At 34.0% G+C, this 17,520-nt stretch overlaps 1 protein-coding gene across 4 annotated transcripts in view; it reads left to right on the top strand.

Moving 5' to 3' along the window:
- Positions 1 to 17,520, top strand: part of LOC309795811 (disintegrin and metalloproteinase domain-containing protein 32-like) — a 184,154-nt gene that overhangs the window by 41,356 nt on the left and 125,278 nt on the right. For all 4 annotated transcript variants that reach the window (XR_014292368.1, XR_014292369.1, XR_014292370.1 and 1 more), the window contains exons 7-9: positions 2,021 to 2,089; positions 5,282 to 5,353; positions 5,782 to 5,948. Coding sequence is in view for 1 of the 4 variants with exons in the window: in XM_082608583.1 (XP_082464709.1) it covers positions 2,021 to 2,089; positions 5,282 to 5,353; positions 5,782 to 5,948 (308 nt within the window). In the remaining 3 variants the exon portion in view is untranslated. The remainder of the gene's footprint in view (positions 1 to 2,020; positions 2,090 to 5,281; positions 5,354 to 5,781; positions 5,949 to 17,520) is intronic.

Below are 17,520 nucleotides of genomic sequence, written 5' to 3'. Positions count from 1 at the left end.
AGAGGATTGATAACATATGAAGCATCTTTATTGACCACAGGGGTATGAAACTGGAAATTATTTACATGAAGAAATCTGAATAATTCACAAATATGTGGAGTTTAATCAGTATGCTACTGAACAACAAATGGGCCAAAGGAAAATCAAAGGAGAAATTTTAAAAATTACCTTGAGACAAAAGAAAATGAAATAGCATATACCAAAAATTTGTGGGATGCAGCAAAAGCAGTTCTACGATGGAAGTTCTTAGCGATAAATGGCCTACCTCAAGAAACAAGTAAAATCACTAATAACCTAACTATACCTCAAGGAACTAGAAATAGAACAAATGAAACCCAGGATTAGTAGAAGGGAGGACATAACAAATGTAGGGCGGAAATAAATGAAACATTCCAAAAGGACAATAGAGAAGGTCAGTGAAGCTGAGAGCTGGTTCTTTGAAAAGATAAAATTGACAAACCTTTAGCTAGACTCACCAAGAGAAAAAGAGAAATCATAAAATAAAAAATGAAAGAGATGTTACAACTGATCCCACAGAAATATAGACTACTAGGAAGAATTATATGTTAACAAATTAGGCAACCTGGGGAGGGGAAAACTTGGGAGTTTGGGATTAGCATATATATACAACAATATATATACAACAATATATGAAATAGATAACCAACAAGAACCTACTATATAGCACAGGGAACTATACTCAATATTTTGTAATAACCTATAAGGGAAAAGAATCTGAAAAAGAATACATATATATTATATGTTATATATATTAAATATATATATATGATATATATATATGAATCACTTTGCTGTACACCTAAAAGTAACACAACATTGTCAATCAACTATAGTTCAATTAAAAAAAATTAGGCAACCCAGAAGAAATGGATAAAATTCTAGAAACACTTAACTTACCAAGACTGAATTATGGTGAAATAGATAATCTGAATAGACCAATTACTGGTAAGGGGCTTTAATCAGTAGTCAAAAATATGCTAACAAACAGAAGTCCAAGACCAGACTTATACAATTCACTGGTGAATTGTACCAAACATTTAAAGAATAATTAATACCAATCTTCAAACTCCTTTTCCAAAGAATAGATGAAGGGGGAACACTTCCAAATTCATTTTACAAGGCCAGCATACCCTGATACCAAACCCCAGACAAAGATACCACAAAAAAAAAAGAAAAGAAAAACCAATATCCCTGATGAACATAGATGTAAAAATCTTTAAAAAGATAATATCAAACCAAATTCAACATTAAAAGAAAAAAAATTGAAAGAATCATACACTGTGCTGAAGTGGGATTTATTGCAAGGATGAAAAAATGGTTCAACATCAGCAAATCAATTAATGTGATATACCACATTAACAAAATGAAGGATAAAAATCACGATCATCTAAATAGATGCAGAAAAAGCATTTGAAAAAATTCAGCATCCATGTATAATAAAAATTCTCAACAAAGTGGATATAGAGGGAACGTACTTCAACATAATAAAGACCATATATGACGTGCCGACAGCTAACATTATACTCAACGGTGAAAAGCTGAAAGCATTTCCTCTAAGATCAGGAACATGTCAAGGATGCCTACTTTCGCCACTTTTATTCAACATAGAATTGGAAGTTCTCACCACAGTAATTGGGTAAGAAAACGAAATGACATGCATTCAAATTGGAAAGGAAGAAGTAAAACTGTCAGTATTTGCAGATGACATGATTTTATATATAGAACACACTTAACTACTCCATAAAAAACTGTTATGGAGTACACACACAAGAAAAAAGAAAATGGTAACTATGTGAGAGTGGATATGTTAATTAGCTTGATTGTGGCAGTTACTTCACATTGTATATGTATATCAAAACATCAAGTCTTATAGCTTAAGTATATATATATATATATTTCACCTATGACTCAGTAAAGGTGGAAAAATATTTTAAAAGTTCAGAATAAACAATTTGTGAAAGTTTTTAAGTTTTTAAATACTGCTATTCTTTTTTTCTAGCCAGAATCAGCTGTTCCAGATTTAATTCCTCTTTATCTAGAAATGAATATTGTGGTGGACAAAGCTTTGGTATGTATTTTGCTTTTTCCTTGTTTTTGAATATTTGATATGAATGTATGATTATCCCTAACTAGAAAGGAACTTAAAGATTCCAATCTTCTTACTTCCATGTTGCTCCCAGAGAACAGTGAAGACGTCTTCTATTTGAAGAATCAAATATTCAAAATTACATTAGTTCTATCAGAAATGTTTTATTTGAAATCTTTACATAACAAACCTGCATAACAAAATGATTTTTTTTTTTTTTTGCTGGTACTTCACATATTTAGGGCCTCTCTCAATCCACAAAAAATTTTAATGGTGATTTTTTTTAAGTGAAATGCTCTAAGCTTTAATTCTTGTTTTAGGGTACTTGAAGAGCAGCATGTCGTCTAGAGAATCTTTTGCCCTATAAGATATTTATTGGCACAGCAATGATGATAGTATAACTATTTATGATAACTGCTTATGTTAAAATGTCAAGATTTTTTTTAGTGGTTTTTAATGGTGCAACTGTTTGAGTCTATTGACTCAAGTCTGATTGAGTCTAGTCTAAAGGCACCTCTAGATTCCTTATTCCCATAAACAATTTGAGGATCTCTGAACTTCAGACCCTTGAGGTGATAACTCAGTTTGTACTCAATTGGGTGTGGTTTTATTTCTCCTATATTTCAAAGATTTCAGAAAACAGGAATAAAATATACTTTCCAGGTTTTGTTTTGAAGATAAGTATTTGATTGTCACATCTATGGAATACTACAGAGAATGTGAATTTCCCTTTCTATTCATAGGATTGTAGAGCTTGTCAGGAAGCCAGAGTTGAGGGTCAGAGACAGGAGAGATTTGGAGAAGGATATTAAAATACTTGACTTTTTAGAGTATTAGGGAAAAGGGAAAAGGGAACATTTAAGAGAAAGTTGAGATATTTCTAGTAAAGATGACTAAATTTCCAGGGAATATTTTGGTTTATGAAAATTATTTTGTTTCAGGATTACGTTACAAATTTTGAGAGTTGTTTTAAAAGCTTCTTGTCCAAATTGCCAGGTTTGTCAGCCATATAATGCTCATTAAACATCTCTTTTTTATGTTCTTACAAATATTTATGTTTATGTATTCTTTAATAAAACAAACATTGAGCCAGTATGTCATCTGTGTTACTAGATATTGGGCATATAAAGAAGAATAGTGATGTCTTCAATCACTTCACAAATTTTAAATCCACAGTTGTAGCCTAGTGAATTCAGTGCCAGATTGAGGGCAGTTTATGGTACTATGAAAACACAGTGCATTAATAGAGAAAGACATGGAGATACACAGCTGTAACCTGAGGTATTGTAAGAGCATGTAAGTAGGTGTTTTAACATGTAGGTTTTATTATTATTCAGGTGTGCTGATGCCAACAGATCAGGAGATGATTACCATTGGAAAGTTAGTTTGTTATTCACAGTTCCCAGGAGGAAAGGGCATACCACATCATGCCACATGGAGAAGCACCAGAGTAGGTCAGGAGACAGAGGGAGCAATAGGAAATCATGGCAGGAGCCTTTATTGTGATTTCTGTGGGAAGGAACAGCAAAACAAGGTAAACAGGTTTAGCATTGGCTAACTTGAAAAATTACAGTGGGCTCTGGAGAATAGAGGTTGTTTCACATTTTTTGGTACCTTGCCCTTGGATGATTAGGGCAGGGGAATTGGAGTGTGAGAACCTGGTAAAGGAGATGGTTGGAGGCTGGGTTCTGGTTTGGTTGGTTTGGGTAATGGGGGGAGGATGGGGCCAGGGAAGACTCATTGTGAAACTTTTCTTTGCAAGGGTGCATAAATATGAGAGATTGTTCTTTTCAGATAATTGCAAGAAGTTTAGTATAATTAATATACAGCGTTGAAGAAGGGAAAGGGAAAGAGATGAATTGAAGAATTGACATGATATTTGGATTTTATCCTAAAGGTAACAGAGAGTCAATGAAAGATTTTAAGCAGGGTAATGATGTGTTCATATTTACATTTAGAATCATTTCTGCAATAGCGTAGGGACAGGAATGCTGGTGTAAAAATTGGAGTAAGATAAAGCATTTAAGAGACTATTCCAGTAATCAAGGTGAAGTTTAACAAATTAATAGTGTTAGGAATAGACAGGAAAGGACAATTTTAAATGTTACTAATGAGGGTGAATTAGAAGAACTTGTAAATTGATTTGATTTATTCATTCATTTAATAATATATTAAGCATCACCTAGATGCCAGTTACTGTTCTATTTATTGAGGATAGAGCAGTGAACAAAACAGAAAAAGTTTTGCTCTCACAGAACATATAGTATAATGAATGTGGGAGGTCATAAATGATAATAGCATTCACTAAAGAAGTGGAAATCTAAGTGGGAGCATATTTTTGAGGGAGGATAATGAGTGTAGTTTTGGATATGTTTAACTTGAGGGTCCTGTGTAATATCCAAGGGATAATGTACTTTAGAGAGTTTTTTTATAGATAAGGAATTTAACATTGACACATTCTTCAGAGCTTATTCAGATTTCAGCCGTTATAGATACACTCATCTGTGTGTGTGTATGTGTGTGTGGTTTTATGTGGTAGTATCACATATGTAGCCATTCATAACTACCACCACCACGACCAGTACACTGAACAGTAACATCACAAGACTCTGTGTTATCCCTTTGGAGTCACACACATCTCTCCCCACTTCCTTACTTCTTGACCTCTGGTAATCACTCATCTATTCTCCATCTGTGATTTCAGGAATATTGCATAAATGTTATCATATAGTATGTATCCTTTTGAGATTTGTTTATACTTAGCATAATTTTCATGAGGTTTACCCAGGCTGTTTCATATATCAACAGTTCAATTACTTTTTATTACTGAATTGTATTCCATGTTATGAATGTACCACAGTTTGTTTAACCTTTTAACCACTGGAGGACATAGGAGTTGTTCATGTATGGGTTTTTCTGAGCATCAGTTTTTACTTCTTTAGGATAAATGCCCAGGAGTGCAATTTCTAGGTCTGTTATTTGTTTTTCAGAGTGGCTATACATACTAGCATGTGTGAGTGATCCAACTTATATTCCTATTTTAATTGTTACCATCTTATTTTGAAGTGTTCTAACCCCAAAGCAGCCTCAACCTGAGAGAGTAGATGGAGGGTAAATCTCAAACATATTACATAACAAATGATATTTAAATTTTAAATTAATTCTGTTTTTCAGTATGATTACCTGGGCTCTGATAGCATGATAATAACAAATAAAGTCATCGAAATTATTGGCCTTGTAAATTCGGTAAGTATTTTCCTTTTTATACTAGTTAGGAAAATTCATACTAGTTTTGAAATTATAGTTTGCATTGACTTGACATGGCATTTCTTTTTTTTTTTTAATTTATTTATTTATTTATTTACTTTTGGCTGCATTGGGTCTTTGTTGCTGTGCGCGGGCTTTCTCTAGTTGTGGTGAGTGGGGGCTACGCTTCGCTGTGGTGCGTGGGCTTCTCATTGCAGTGGCTTCTCGTTGCGGAGCACGGGCTTTAGGCACACAGGCTTCAGTAGTTGTGGCGCATGGACTGAGTTGCTCCGCAGCTGATGTGGCATTTCTGAATAAAGTTATCCATATAAATTGAGGGTGGATTTGTCAAAACATTCAATTAATTTCTTGGTTATTATAAAATAACAAAAATTAATTTTTTCAGTATTTATCTCTTCTGTTTTTAGATGTTTGCCCCATTTAAAATTACTATTGTGCTGTCATCTTTGGAATTGTGGTCAGATAAAAATAAGATCTCTACTGTTGGTGAGGCACATGAATTATTATATACATTTTTAGAATGGAAAAAGTCTTATCTTACCCTAAGACCTCATGATATTGCATATCTGTTCATGTAAGTATAATGTTTCAGTCTTCTTAGAAATCAAAGATTTGTGATATTGATGTAGCTTAAATTAGGGAATTGTTGTTCATTTCTGACTGTTCATACTTGGATTATCATGCACTCATTCAGACTTCATGCTCTCTTTCTGGTTGTCAGACAATAAAAGAAGATTGCTAAAATTTATTTCTGTGCTTATCAACATTTACTATTGAGGAGATTGATATTTCAGGAAGTTAAACCAACTAAGGACTGTTGATGGTGTCTATAGGTTTTGAATCCACAGTTTGTAACTCCAGAGCCCATAATCTTAATCATTACATAAAGAGATGGGATTTATCATGTGAAGTTTATATCTTTGTTGTTATATCTATGAGTTTTGATCAAAGTCTTGGTAAAGTAGGTTAAAATATTTTATCCTTCTGAATTTTCTGCATTATTTTTAAATGTTAGTTTTCTAACAATCAATTATAACTGTATACTTATAATTTTATTCATATAAAATTTACCAGCAATTATGATCATCATGTCTTTCAATAAATCTGCATATACATATTTTTAAGTTGGCATGATAATATCAATATTTCCTTTTGCGTGTGTAAGGTTAATCTTTTCCCCACATCTCTGCCAATAATGTGCTGTGTTTCTTTTCATTTTTTGCCAGTCTGATGAATATAAATTGATGTTAATGTTTTTTAATTTGCTTTCTCCAAAGATCAGTAGATTTGAGCATCTTTTCATATGTTTGTTGATCATTTGGATCTGTCCTTCTGGAATTGCCTTTTCATGTTATTTGACAACTTTGTTGTAATTTGTAAGAGCTTATCAAATCCTTTGTTTATGTATATAAAAAATACATTTTTCCATGTCTATAATTTTGCTATTAGATATTAAATTTTTTTTTGCTCCATAAAATCTTTTATGTTTGTAGGGCCAAATTTGTTAATCTTTTCTTTTTTTACTTCTGGATTTCCTATTTTTTTTGTTTGTTTGTTTTTGTTTTTTGGATTTCCTGTTTGATGAAGATCCCTCCCAGCCCTAAATTTTAGTCTGCAGATTTTTTTTAATGAATAAATATTATTACTTTTTATAAATAAATTTGTGATACATCTTAGTCTAATTTTTACATAACACAAAAGAGAAGTAAAATTTTATTTTCTTCCAGTTAGATAGCCAGTTTTACCATGAATTTACCACTTTTGGCAAGCATTTGTTGAGTTCCACAAACAACCTCTTGAAATGTTTAAAGAGGTGAATCTATATATCAGTTTGTTATTTGTAGACTTTTTGATGCTAGTCATTCTGACAGGTGTGAAGTGATATCTCATGGTGGTTTTGATTTGCACTTCCTTGATAATTAGTGATATTGAGCATCTTTTCATGTATCTCTTGGCTATCTATATGTCTTCTTTGGAAAAATGTCTTTTCAGGTCTTCTGCCCATTTTTATTTTTATTTTTTAAAAATTTTAATTTCTTTTTAAAAAATTAATTTATTTATATTTTATTTTTGGCTGTGTTGGGTCTTCGTTGCTGCATGTGAGCTTTCTCTAGTTGCGGTGAACGTGGGCTATTCTTTGTTGTGGTGCACGCGCTTCTCATTGCGGTGACTTCTCTTGTTGCGGAGCATGGGCTCTAGGCATGCGGACTTCAGTAGTTGTGGCACGCAGGCTCAGTGGTTGTGGTGTACCGGCTTTGTTGCTCCACGGCATGTAGGATCTTCCTGGAGCAGGCTCAAAACCGTGTCCTCTGCATTGGCAGGTGGATTCTTAACCACTGTGCCACCAGGGAAGTCCCTCTTCTACCCGTTTTTAAATCAGGATATTTGATTTTTCAGTGTTGAGTTGTATGAGTTCTTTGTATATTTTGGAAATTAATCCCTTATCAGATATATCATTTGCAAATATCTTCTCCCACTCAATAGGTTGCCTTTTCATTTTGTTAATATTTTCCTTCATTGTGCAAAGCATTTTTGTTTGATGTGTTTATTTTTGCTTTTGCTTTCCTTGCCTGAGAAGACAGATATAAGAAAATACTGCCAAGACTGATATCAAGAGCGTATTTCCTATGTTTTCTTCTAGGATTTTTTAAGGTTTCAGAACTTATATTTAATTCCTTAATCCATTTTGAGGTTTTTTTGAATATGGTGTGAGAAAATGGTCCAGTTTCAATCTTTTGCATGTGGCTGTCCAGTTGTCCCACCACCACTTATTGAAGAGCCTGTCATTTCCCCATCGTATGTTCATACCTCCTTTGTCATAGATTATCAACCATATAAACTTGTATTTATTTCTGGGTTCTCTATTCTGTTCCATGGATATACGTGTCTGTTTTTTTTGCCAGTACCATACTATTTTTTTTTTTTTTTTTTGCAGTATGAGGGCCTCTCACTTGTTGTGGCCTCTCCCGTTGCGAAGCACAGGCTCCGGATGCGCAGGCTCAGTGGCCATGGCTCATGGGCCCAGCCACTCCACGGCATGTGGGATCTTCCCAGACCGGGGCACAAACCCGCGTCCCCTGCATCGGCAGGCGGACTCTCAACCACTGCGCCACCAGGGAAGCCCCATACTATTTTGATTAATATAGCTTTGTAGTATAGTTTGAAATCAGAGAATGAGTTGTCTCCAGCTTTGTTCTTTTTCTCAAGATTGCTTAGGCTATTTGGGGTCTTTTGAGGATCCATCCAAATTATAGTATTCTTTGTTCAAATTTTGTGAAAAGTGCCATTGGTATTTTGATAAAGCGTTGTACTGAATCTGTAGATTGTATGAGATTTTAACATAATCATTCTTCCAATACATGAACATATGTATCTTTCCATCTGTTTGTATTCTCTTCAATTTCTTTCATCAGTGTTTTATTAGTTTTCTGAGTACAGGTCTTTTACATGTTGCTTAGATTTATTCCTGGGTCTTTTAATTTTTTGATGTGATTGTAAATGAGATAATTTTCTTAGCGTCTCTTTCTGATAGACTTTATTAGTGTATAGAAACACAACTGATTTCTTTATATTAATTTTGTATCTGCAACTTTACTAAATTCATTGATGAGTTCTAATAGTTTTTTTGAGGCATCTTTAGGATTTTCTATATGTACTATCATGTCATCTGCAAACAGTGACAGTTTTACATCGTCTTTTCCAATTTGGATTCCTTTTATTTATTTTTCTAGTTTTATTGCTGTGGCTAGGACTACCAATACTGTGTTGAATAAAAGTGGTGAGAGTGGGCATCCTTGGCATGTTCCTAGTCTTAGAGGTAATGCTGCCAGGTTTTCACTCTTGGGTATGATGTTATTTGTGGGTTTGTCATATATGGCCTTTATTATGTTCAGTTATGTTCTTTTATACCCACTTTGTTGAGAGTTTTTATCATAAAATGATGTTAAATTTTGTCAAACCCTTTTTCTCCATTGGTTCAAATGACTATTACTTTTACTCTTCGATTTGTTAATGTTTATCACATTGATTGATTCATGGATATTGAACTATCCTTGTCTCCTGGGATAATCCCACTTGATCATGGTGTATGATTCTTTTAATGTATTGTTGGATTTGGTTTGCTAATATTTTGTTGAGGATTTTTGCATCTGCATTCATCAGTGATATTGGCCTATAACTTTCTTTTTCTGTGATATCTTTGTCTGGTTTTGGTATCAGGGTGATGATGACCTCATCATAGGATGAGTTCTATGAACTCATCATAGAATGAGTTTGGAAGTGTTCCTTCCTCTGCAGTTTTTTGGAACAGTTCTAGAAGGATAGGTGTTCACTCTTCTCTAAATGTTTGGTAGGATTCTCCTGGACTTTTGTTTGTTGGGAGTTTTTAAATTACTGTTTCAATTCCAGTACTTTTAATCAGTCTTTTCATATTTTTAATTTTTTCCTGGTTCAGTCTTGGGAGATTGTACATTTCTAGGAGTTGTCCATTTCTACTAGGTTATCTATTTTATTGGCATATAGTTGTTCATAGTAGTGTCTTATCCTTTGTATTTCTGTGGTGTCTGTTGTAATGTCTCCCTTTTCATGTCTGATTTTATTGATTGGGGCCCTTTTTATCTTGATGAGTCTGGCTAAAGGTTTATCAATTTTGTTTATCTTTTTAAAGAACAAATTTTTAGTTTCATTGATCTTTCCTATTTTTTTTCTTTGTCTCTATTTCATTGATTTTCTTTCTGTTCTTTATTATTACCTTCCTTCTACTAACTTTCTCATTCCTTTGGTGTAAGTTTAGGTTGTTTATTTGAGATTTTTCTTGTTCCCTGAGATAGGTATATATAACTATAAACTTCCTTCTTAGAACTGCTTTTGCTGTGACTCAAAAATTTTGAAATATTGTGTTTTTTATTTTCATTTGTTTCAAAGTATTTTGTGATTTCCTCTTTAATTTCTTCAACAACCCATTGCTTGTTTAGTAGCATGTTGTTTAGACTCCACGTGTTTCTGTTTTCTGCAGCTGTTTTCTTTTGGTTAATTTCTAGTCTCATACTCTTGTGGCTGGAAGAGTTGCTTGCTATGATTTCAGTCTTAAATTTACTAAAACTTGTTTTGTGCCTACCATGTGATGTGTCCTGGAGAATGTTCCATGTGCTCTTTAAAAGAATGTGTATTCTACTGTTTTTGGATGGAATATCTATATCTATATATATTTAAGTTGATCATCTCTTAAGCTACAACACATTTTTACAGTTCTACATTTTATTACTCCTACATGTTTTTTTTTGGATGTCATATTTTACATCATTTCTATTTTGTGTATACCTTAACTACTTGTGGATACAGATAATTTTAATACTTTTATCTTGTAACCTTCCAACTTAGCTTTATAAGTGGTTGATCCTCATTCTTTACTATCTGTTTCTCTTTACTTTTCCTTTCATAATTTTACTTATTTCTAGTTGTGCCCTTATTTGCTTGGAGAAGTGTCTTTTAACATTTCTTGTTTCTGTTTTAGAGGTGCTGAACTCTTGTAGCTTTTGCTCATCTGGAAAACTCTTTATCTGTCCTTCAAATCTGAATGATATCCTTGCCAGGTACAGTATTCTTGGTTTTAGGTTTTTGCCTTTCATTACTTTGAATATATCATGTCACTGCCTTCTGGCCTTCAGAGTTTTCACTGAAAAGTCAGATGATAGTCTTACGGGAGTTTCCTTGTACTTGATTATTTGCTTTTCTCTTCTTATTATAAAGGTTCTTCTTTATCTTTCATTTTTGACATTTCAATTACAACATTTCTTGTTGTGGACATTTTGGGATTCATCTTGTTGGGTTCTCTGTGATTCCTGGACCTGGATATCTGTTTTCTTCCTTAGGTTAGGGAATTTTTTAACCTATTATTTTTTCATATAATTTCTCTGCCTCTTTCTTTTTATCTTCTTTTTCTTGGACGCCAACAATATGATTGTGAATGTCAGTTCATGTTGCCCCAGAGCTCCTTAATCTATTATCATTAAAATTTTTTCTTTTTTCTTTTTAACTTGGGTGATTTCCACTACTCTGTCTTCCAGAATGCTGATCCATTCTCTGCTGTTGATTCCTTCTGGTGTATTTGTTATTTCAGTTATTGTATTCTTCAGCTCTGATTTTTTTTAACATCTTTATTGGAGTATAATTGCTTTACAACGTTGTGTTAGTTTCTGCTATACAACAAAGTGAATTGGCTATATGCATACATATATCCCCATGTCCCCTCCCTCTTGTGTCTCCCTCCCACCCTCCCTATCCCACCCCTCTAGGTGGTTGCAAAGCACCAAGCTGATCTCTCTGTGCGAGGCAGCTGCTTCCCACTAGCTATCTGTTTTACATTTAGTAGTGTATATATGTCAATGCTACACTCTTACTTCGTCCCAGCTTACCGTTTCCCCTCCTTGTGTTCTCAAGTCCATTCACTACATCTGTGTATTTATTCCTGTCCTGCCCATAGGTTCATCAGAACCATTTTCTTTTCTTTTAGATTCCATATATATGTGTTAGCATATGGTATTGGTTTTTCTCTTTCTGATTTACTTCACTCTGTATGACAGACTCTTAAATTCATCCACCTCACTACAAATACCTCAATTTTATTTCTTTTTATGGCTGAGTAATATTCCATTATATATGTGTGCCACATCTTCTTTATCCATTCACCTGTCAGTGGACACTTAGGTTGCTTCCATATCCTGGCTATTGTAAATAGTGCTGCAATGAACATTGTGGTACATGAGTCTTTTTGAATTATGGTTTTCTCAGGGTATATGCCAGTAGTGGGATTGTTGGGTTGTATGGTAGTTCTATTTTTAGTTTTTTAAAGGAACCTCCATACTGTTCTCCATAGTGGCTGTACCAATTTACATTCCCACCAACAATGCAAGAGGATTCCCTTTTCTCCACAGCCTCACCAGCATTTCTTGTTTGTAGATTTTTTTTTTTTTTTTTTGCGGTATGCGGGCCTCTCACTGCTGTGGCCTCCCCCGCTGCGGAGCACAGGCTCCGGACGCGCAGGCCCAGCGGCCATGGCCCACGGGCCCAGCCGCTCCGCGGCATATGGGATCCTCCCAGACCGGGGCACGAACCCGTATCCCCCGCATCGGCAGGCGGACTCTCAACCTCTGCGCCACCAGGGAGGCCCTGTTTGTAGATTTTTTGATGATGGCCATTCTGACCGGTATGAGGTGATACCTCATTGTAGTTTTGATTTGCATTTCTCTAATGATTAGAGAAATCTAATGATTAGTGATGTTGAGCATCTTTTCATGTGTTTGGTGGCAGTCTGTATATCTTCTTTGGAGAAATGTCAATTTAGATCTTCTGCCCATTTTTGGATTGGGTTGTTTGTTTTTTTGATATTGAGCTGCATGAGCTGCTTGTATATTTTGGAGATTAATCTTTTGTCAGTTGCTTCGTTTGCAAAATATTTTCTCCCATTCTGAGGGTTGTCTTTTCTCCTTGTTTATGGTTTCCTTTGCTGTGCAAAAACTTTAAGTTTCATTAGGTCCCATTTGTTTATTTTTGCTTTTATTTCCCTTTCTCTAAGAGGTGGGTCAAAAAGGATCTTGCTGTGATTTTTGTGATAGAGTGTTCTGCCTATGTTTTCCTCTAAGAGCTTTATAGTGTCTGGCCTTAGATTTAGGTCTTTAGTCCATTTTGAGTTTATTTTTGTGTATGGTGTTAGGAAGTGTTCTAATTTCATTCTTTTACATGTAGCTGTCCAGTTTTCCCTGCACCACTTATTGAAGAGGTTGTCTTTTGTCCATTGCATACTCTTGCCTCCTTTATCAAAGATAAGGTGACCATATGTGCATGGGTTTATCTCTGGGTGTTCTGTCCTGTTCCATTGATCTATATTTCTGTTTTTGTGCCAGTACCATATTGTCTTGATTACTGTAGCTTTGTAGTATAGTCTGAAGTCAGGGAGCCTGATTCCTCTGGCTCCGTTTTTCTTTCTCAAGATTGTTTTGGCTATACGGGGTCTTTTGTGTTTCCATACAAATTGTGCAATATTTTGTTTTAGTTCTGTGAAAAATGCCATTGGAGTTTGACAGGGATTGCATTGAATCTGTAGATTGCTTTGGTAGTATAGTCATTTTCACAAAGTTGATTCTTCCAATCCAAGACATGGTCTGTCTCTCCATCTTTTTGTATCATCTTTAATTTCTTTCATCAGTGTCTTATAGTTTTCTGCATACAGGTCTTTTGTCTTCTTAGGTAAGTTTATTCCTAGGTATTTTATTCTTTTTGTTGCAGTGGTAAATGGGAGTGTTTCCTTAATTTCTCTTCAGATTTTTCATCATTAGTGTATAGAAATGCAAGAGATTTCTTTGCATTAATTTTCTATCCTGCTATTTTACCAAATTCATTGTTTAGCTCTAGTAGTTTTCTGGTAGCATATTTAGGATTCTCTACGTATAGTATCATGTCATCTGCAAACAGTGACAGTCTTAGTTTTTTTCTGATTTGTATCCCTTTTATTTCTTTTTCTTCTCTGATTGCTGTGGCTAAAACTTCCAAAACTGTGTTGAATAATGGTGGTGAGAGTGGGCAACCTTGTCTTGTTCCTGATCATAGGGGAAATGGTTTCAGTTTTTCACCATTGAGAATGATGTTGGCTGTGGGTTTGTCATATATGGCCTTTATTATGTTGAGGTAGGTTCCCTCTATGCCTACATTCTGGAGAGTTTTTATCATGAATGGGTGTTGAATGTTTTAAAAAGCTTTTTCTGCATCTATTGAGATGATCATATTGTCTGACTCCTTCAATTTGTTAATATGGTTTATCACATTGATTGATTTGTGTATATTGAAGTATCCTTGCATTCCTGGGATAAACCCCACTTGATCATGGTGTATCATCCTTTTAATGTGCTGTTGGACGCTGTTTGCTAGTACTTTGTTGAGGATTTTTGCATCTATGTTCATCAGAGGTATTGGCCTGTAGTTTTCTTTTTTTGTGACATCTTTTTCTGGTTTTGGTATCAGGGTGATGGTGGCCTCGTAGAATGCGTTTGAGAGTGTTCCTCCCTTGCTATATTTTGGAAGAGTTTGAGAAGGATAGGTGTTAGCTCTTCTCTAGATGTTTGATAGAATTCTCCTGTGAAGCCATCTGGTCCTGGCCTTTGTTTGTTGGAAGATTTTTAATCACAGTGTCAATTTCAGTGCTTGTGATTGGTCTGTTTATATTTTCTATTTCTTCCTGCTTCAGTCTCAGAAGGTTGTGCTTTTCTCAGAATTTGTCCATTTCTTCCAGGTTGTCCATTTCATTGGCATATAGTTGCTTGTAGTAATCTCTCATGATCCTTTGTATTTCTGCAGTGTCTGTTGTTACTTCTCCTTTTTCATTTCTAATTCTGTTGATTTGAGTCTTTTCCCTTTTTCTCGTTATGAGTCTGGCTAATGGTTTATCAAATTTGGTTGTCTTCTCAAAGAAACAGCTTTTAGTTTTATTCATCTTTGCTATCATTTCTTTCATTTCTTTTTCATTTATTTCTGAACTGATCTTTATGATTTCTTTCCTTCTGCTAACTTTGAGTTTCTTTTGTTCTTCTTTCTCTAATTGCTTTAGGTATAAGTTTAGGTTGTTTATTTGAGCTGTTTCTTGTATCAATATTAAGTATAAAATTGTAGTACAGGTTTTGTAGATGGTATTTATCAAATAAAAAGTTTCCTGTATTATGTTTGCTAAGAGGTTTTTAAAAATCATGAATGAATATTAAATTTTATCAAACATTTTTTCTTCATCTATTGAAAGAATTATATGATCTACCAATGCTTCTGGAATTACAGTCTACTTTATTTGATATTGATATAGACAGACATGGAATCAACCTGTATGTCCACTGATGGATGAATGGATAAAAAAACAATATGTTCATATACTTAATGAAGTATTTTCCAACCATAAAAGAAGGAAATCTTGCCGTTCATGACAGCATGTATAGGCCTTAAGGGTATTTTGCTAAGTGAAATAAATCGGATAGAGAAAGACAAATATTGCATGATCTTAGTTGTATGTGTAACCAAAAAAAAACCCCGGAAAACAAAACCCTCAACTTATACAGAATAGATTGGTGATTGCCAGAGGTTGGGGTGTGGTTGAATGAAGTGGGTAAAGGTGATGAAAAGGTACAACTTCAGTTATAAAACTAATAACTCATGGGGATGTAATGTACAGCATGGCGACTATAGTTAACAACACTGTGCTGTCTATTTGAAAGTTGCTGAGAGAGCAAATCTTAAAAGATCTCATCACAAGAAAAATAATTAACTTAGTGTGGTGATGGATGCTAACTACGGTTATCGTAACGATCGATCATTTCACAATATATACATATACCAAGTCATTATGTTGGACACCTGAAACTAAAATTATAAGTCAATTATCCCAATGAAAAAATAATATAGAGTGGCCTCATGTACTCTTTAAACAGTTTCCATCAGTGTTAACATCTTACAAAGCAATAGTACAATACCATAAATGGGAATTCAACACTGATACAGTAAAGGCATAGATCATTTTTAATCACCAAAGAGATTCCTAATTTCCCCCTTTTATAGTCATACCTACTTCCTCCTATAAACCTTTTCTCCATCCATATCCACTGGTAACCAATAATTTGTTCTCTGTTTGTATATTATCATTTCAAGAATGTTATTTAAGTGGCATTATATCCTATGTAACCTTTAGGGATTGGCGTATTTTTACTCAGCATAATACTCTAAAATTCAAACAAGTTTTTCCACCTATCAGTGCCTTTTATTGCTGAGTAGTATTCTATCATATGTATGTACTCAATTTGTTTAACTGTTTATGCATTGAAGCATATATATATATTTTACTTTCGGGCTTTTATAAATGAAGCTATGATGAAATTCATGTACAAGTTTTTATGTGACTATCAGTTTTTATTTTTAAGACACAGATACCTAGGCGTATAATTTTTGTGTCATATAGTAGTTGCATATTTAGTTTTTTAGTTTTTAAAGAAACTACCAAATTTTTTTTCAGAGTGCCTACCATTTTACATTCTAGCCAGCATTATATGAGTATGCATCCTTTACCATGTTTGGTTTTCTCATTATTTTTAATTTTATTGTTTGATAATTATGTGGTGATATCTAATTGTGGTTTTAATTTGCATTTTCCAAATGGCTAATGATGTTGAAAATATTTTTATCTGCTTTTCTGCCATTTACATATCCTTTTTGTTGAAACGTCTGCTCGTGTGTTTTGTCTGTCTTCTAATTGAACTGCTTGTTTTCTTACTACTGAGTTTTGGGGTTCTTTGTATAATGAGAAACTAATTCTTTGTCAGATATAATATATGATTTGTAAGTATTTTCTCCCAGTCAGTAGTTTGCTTTGTTATCCTCTTACTTGGGTCTTTTGAAGTGAAAAGTTAAAAAATATTTTGAAGTCCAATATATCAGTTTTTAGTTTTATGCATCATGTAAGATGCATAGCGTCTTTGCTTAGCCTTATATCCTGAAGAGTTTTTCCTACATTTTTCTGAAAGTTTTATAGTTTTCCATTTCATATTTGAGTCTGTGATCCATTTTGAGTTAATTTTTGTGTACAGTCTGAGGATTAGTTTGACTCTAATCATTTTTTAACCTATGGATTTCCATTTGTTCCTGTACCATTTATTTTTTAACCTATGGATTTTTTAACCTATGGGTTTCCATTTGTTCCTGTACCATTTATTGGAAAGGCCATCCTTATTCCACTGAAGTGCTTTTGCATCTTTGTCAGTAATCAGTTGGACATACTTATATAGATCTATTTCTGGGTTCTCTATTCTGTCCCTCTACCAGTAACATAGAGTCTTGATCACTGTACCTATATAGTAAGTCTTGAAATTCCTAGACAGATTTCTGTGTCTTTATTCTTGTTTTTTTTTGAATTATTTTAGCTATCTAATGCCTTTGTGTTTACACATAAATTTTAGAAAAATATTAACTATGGCTACAAAAAAATTTTCCTGGGAATTTGATAGGAATTGGGCCAAACCTATGTATCATTTGGGGGCAGAATTGACATCTGTAATATGTTGACTCTTCCAGCCCATGAACACTCTACGTCTCTCCATTTATTTAGACCTTTGATTTCTTTC

This window comes from Mesoplodon mirus (assembly GCF_964341445.2).
Source record: "Mesoplodon mirus genome assembly, chromosome: 20".
Classification (NCBI taxonomy): Eukaryota; Metazoa; Chordata; class Mammalia; order Artiodactyla; family Ziphiidae; genus Mesoplodon; species Mesoplodon mirus.
The sequence above is the reverse complement of the archived record's forward strand: the minus strand, read 5'-3'. Positions and strand labels throughout refer to the sequence as shown.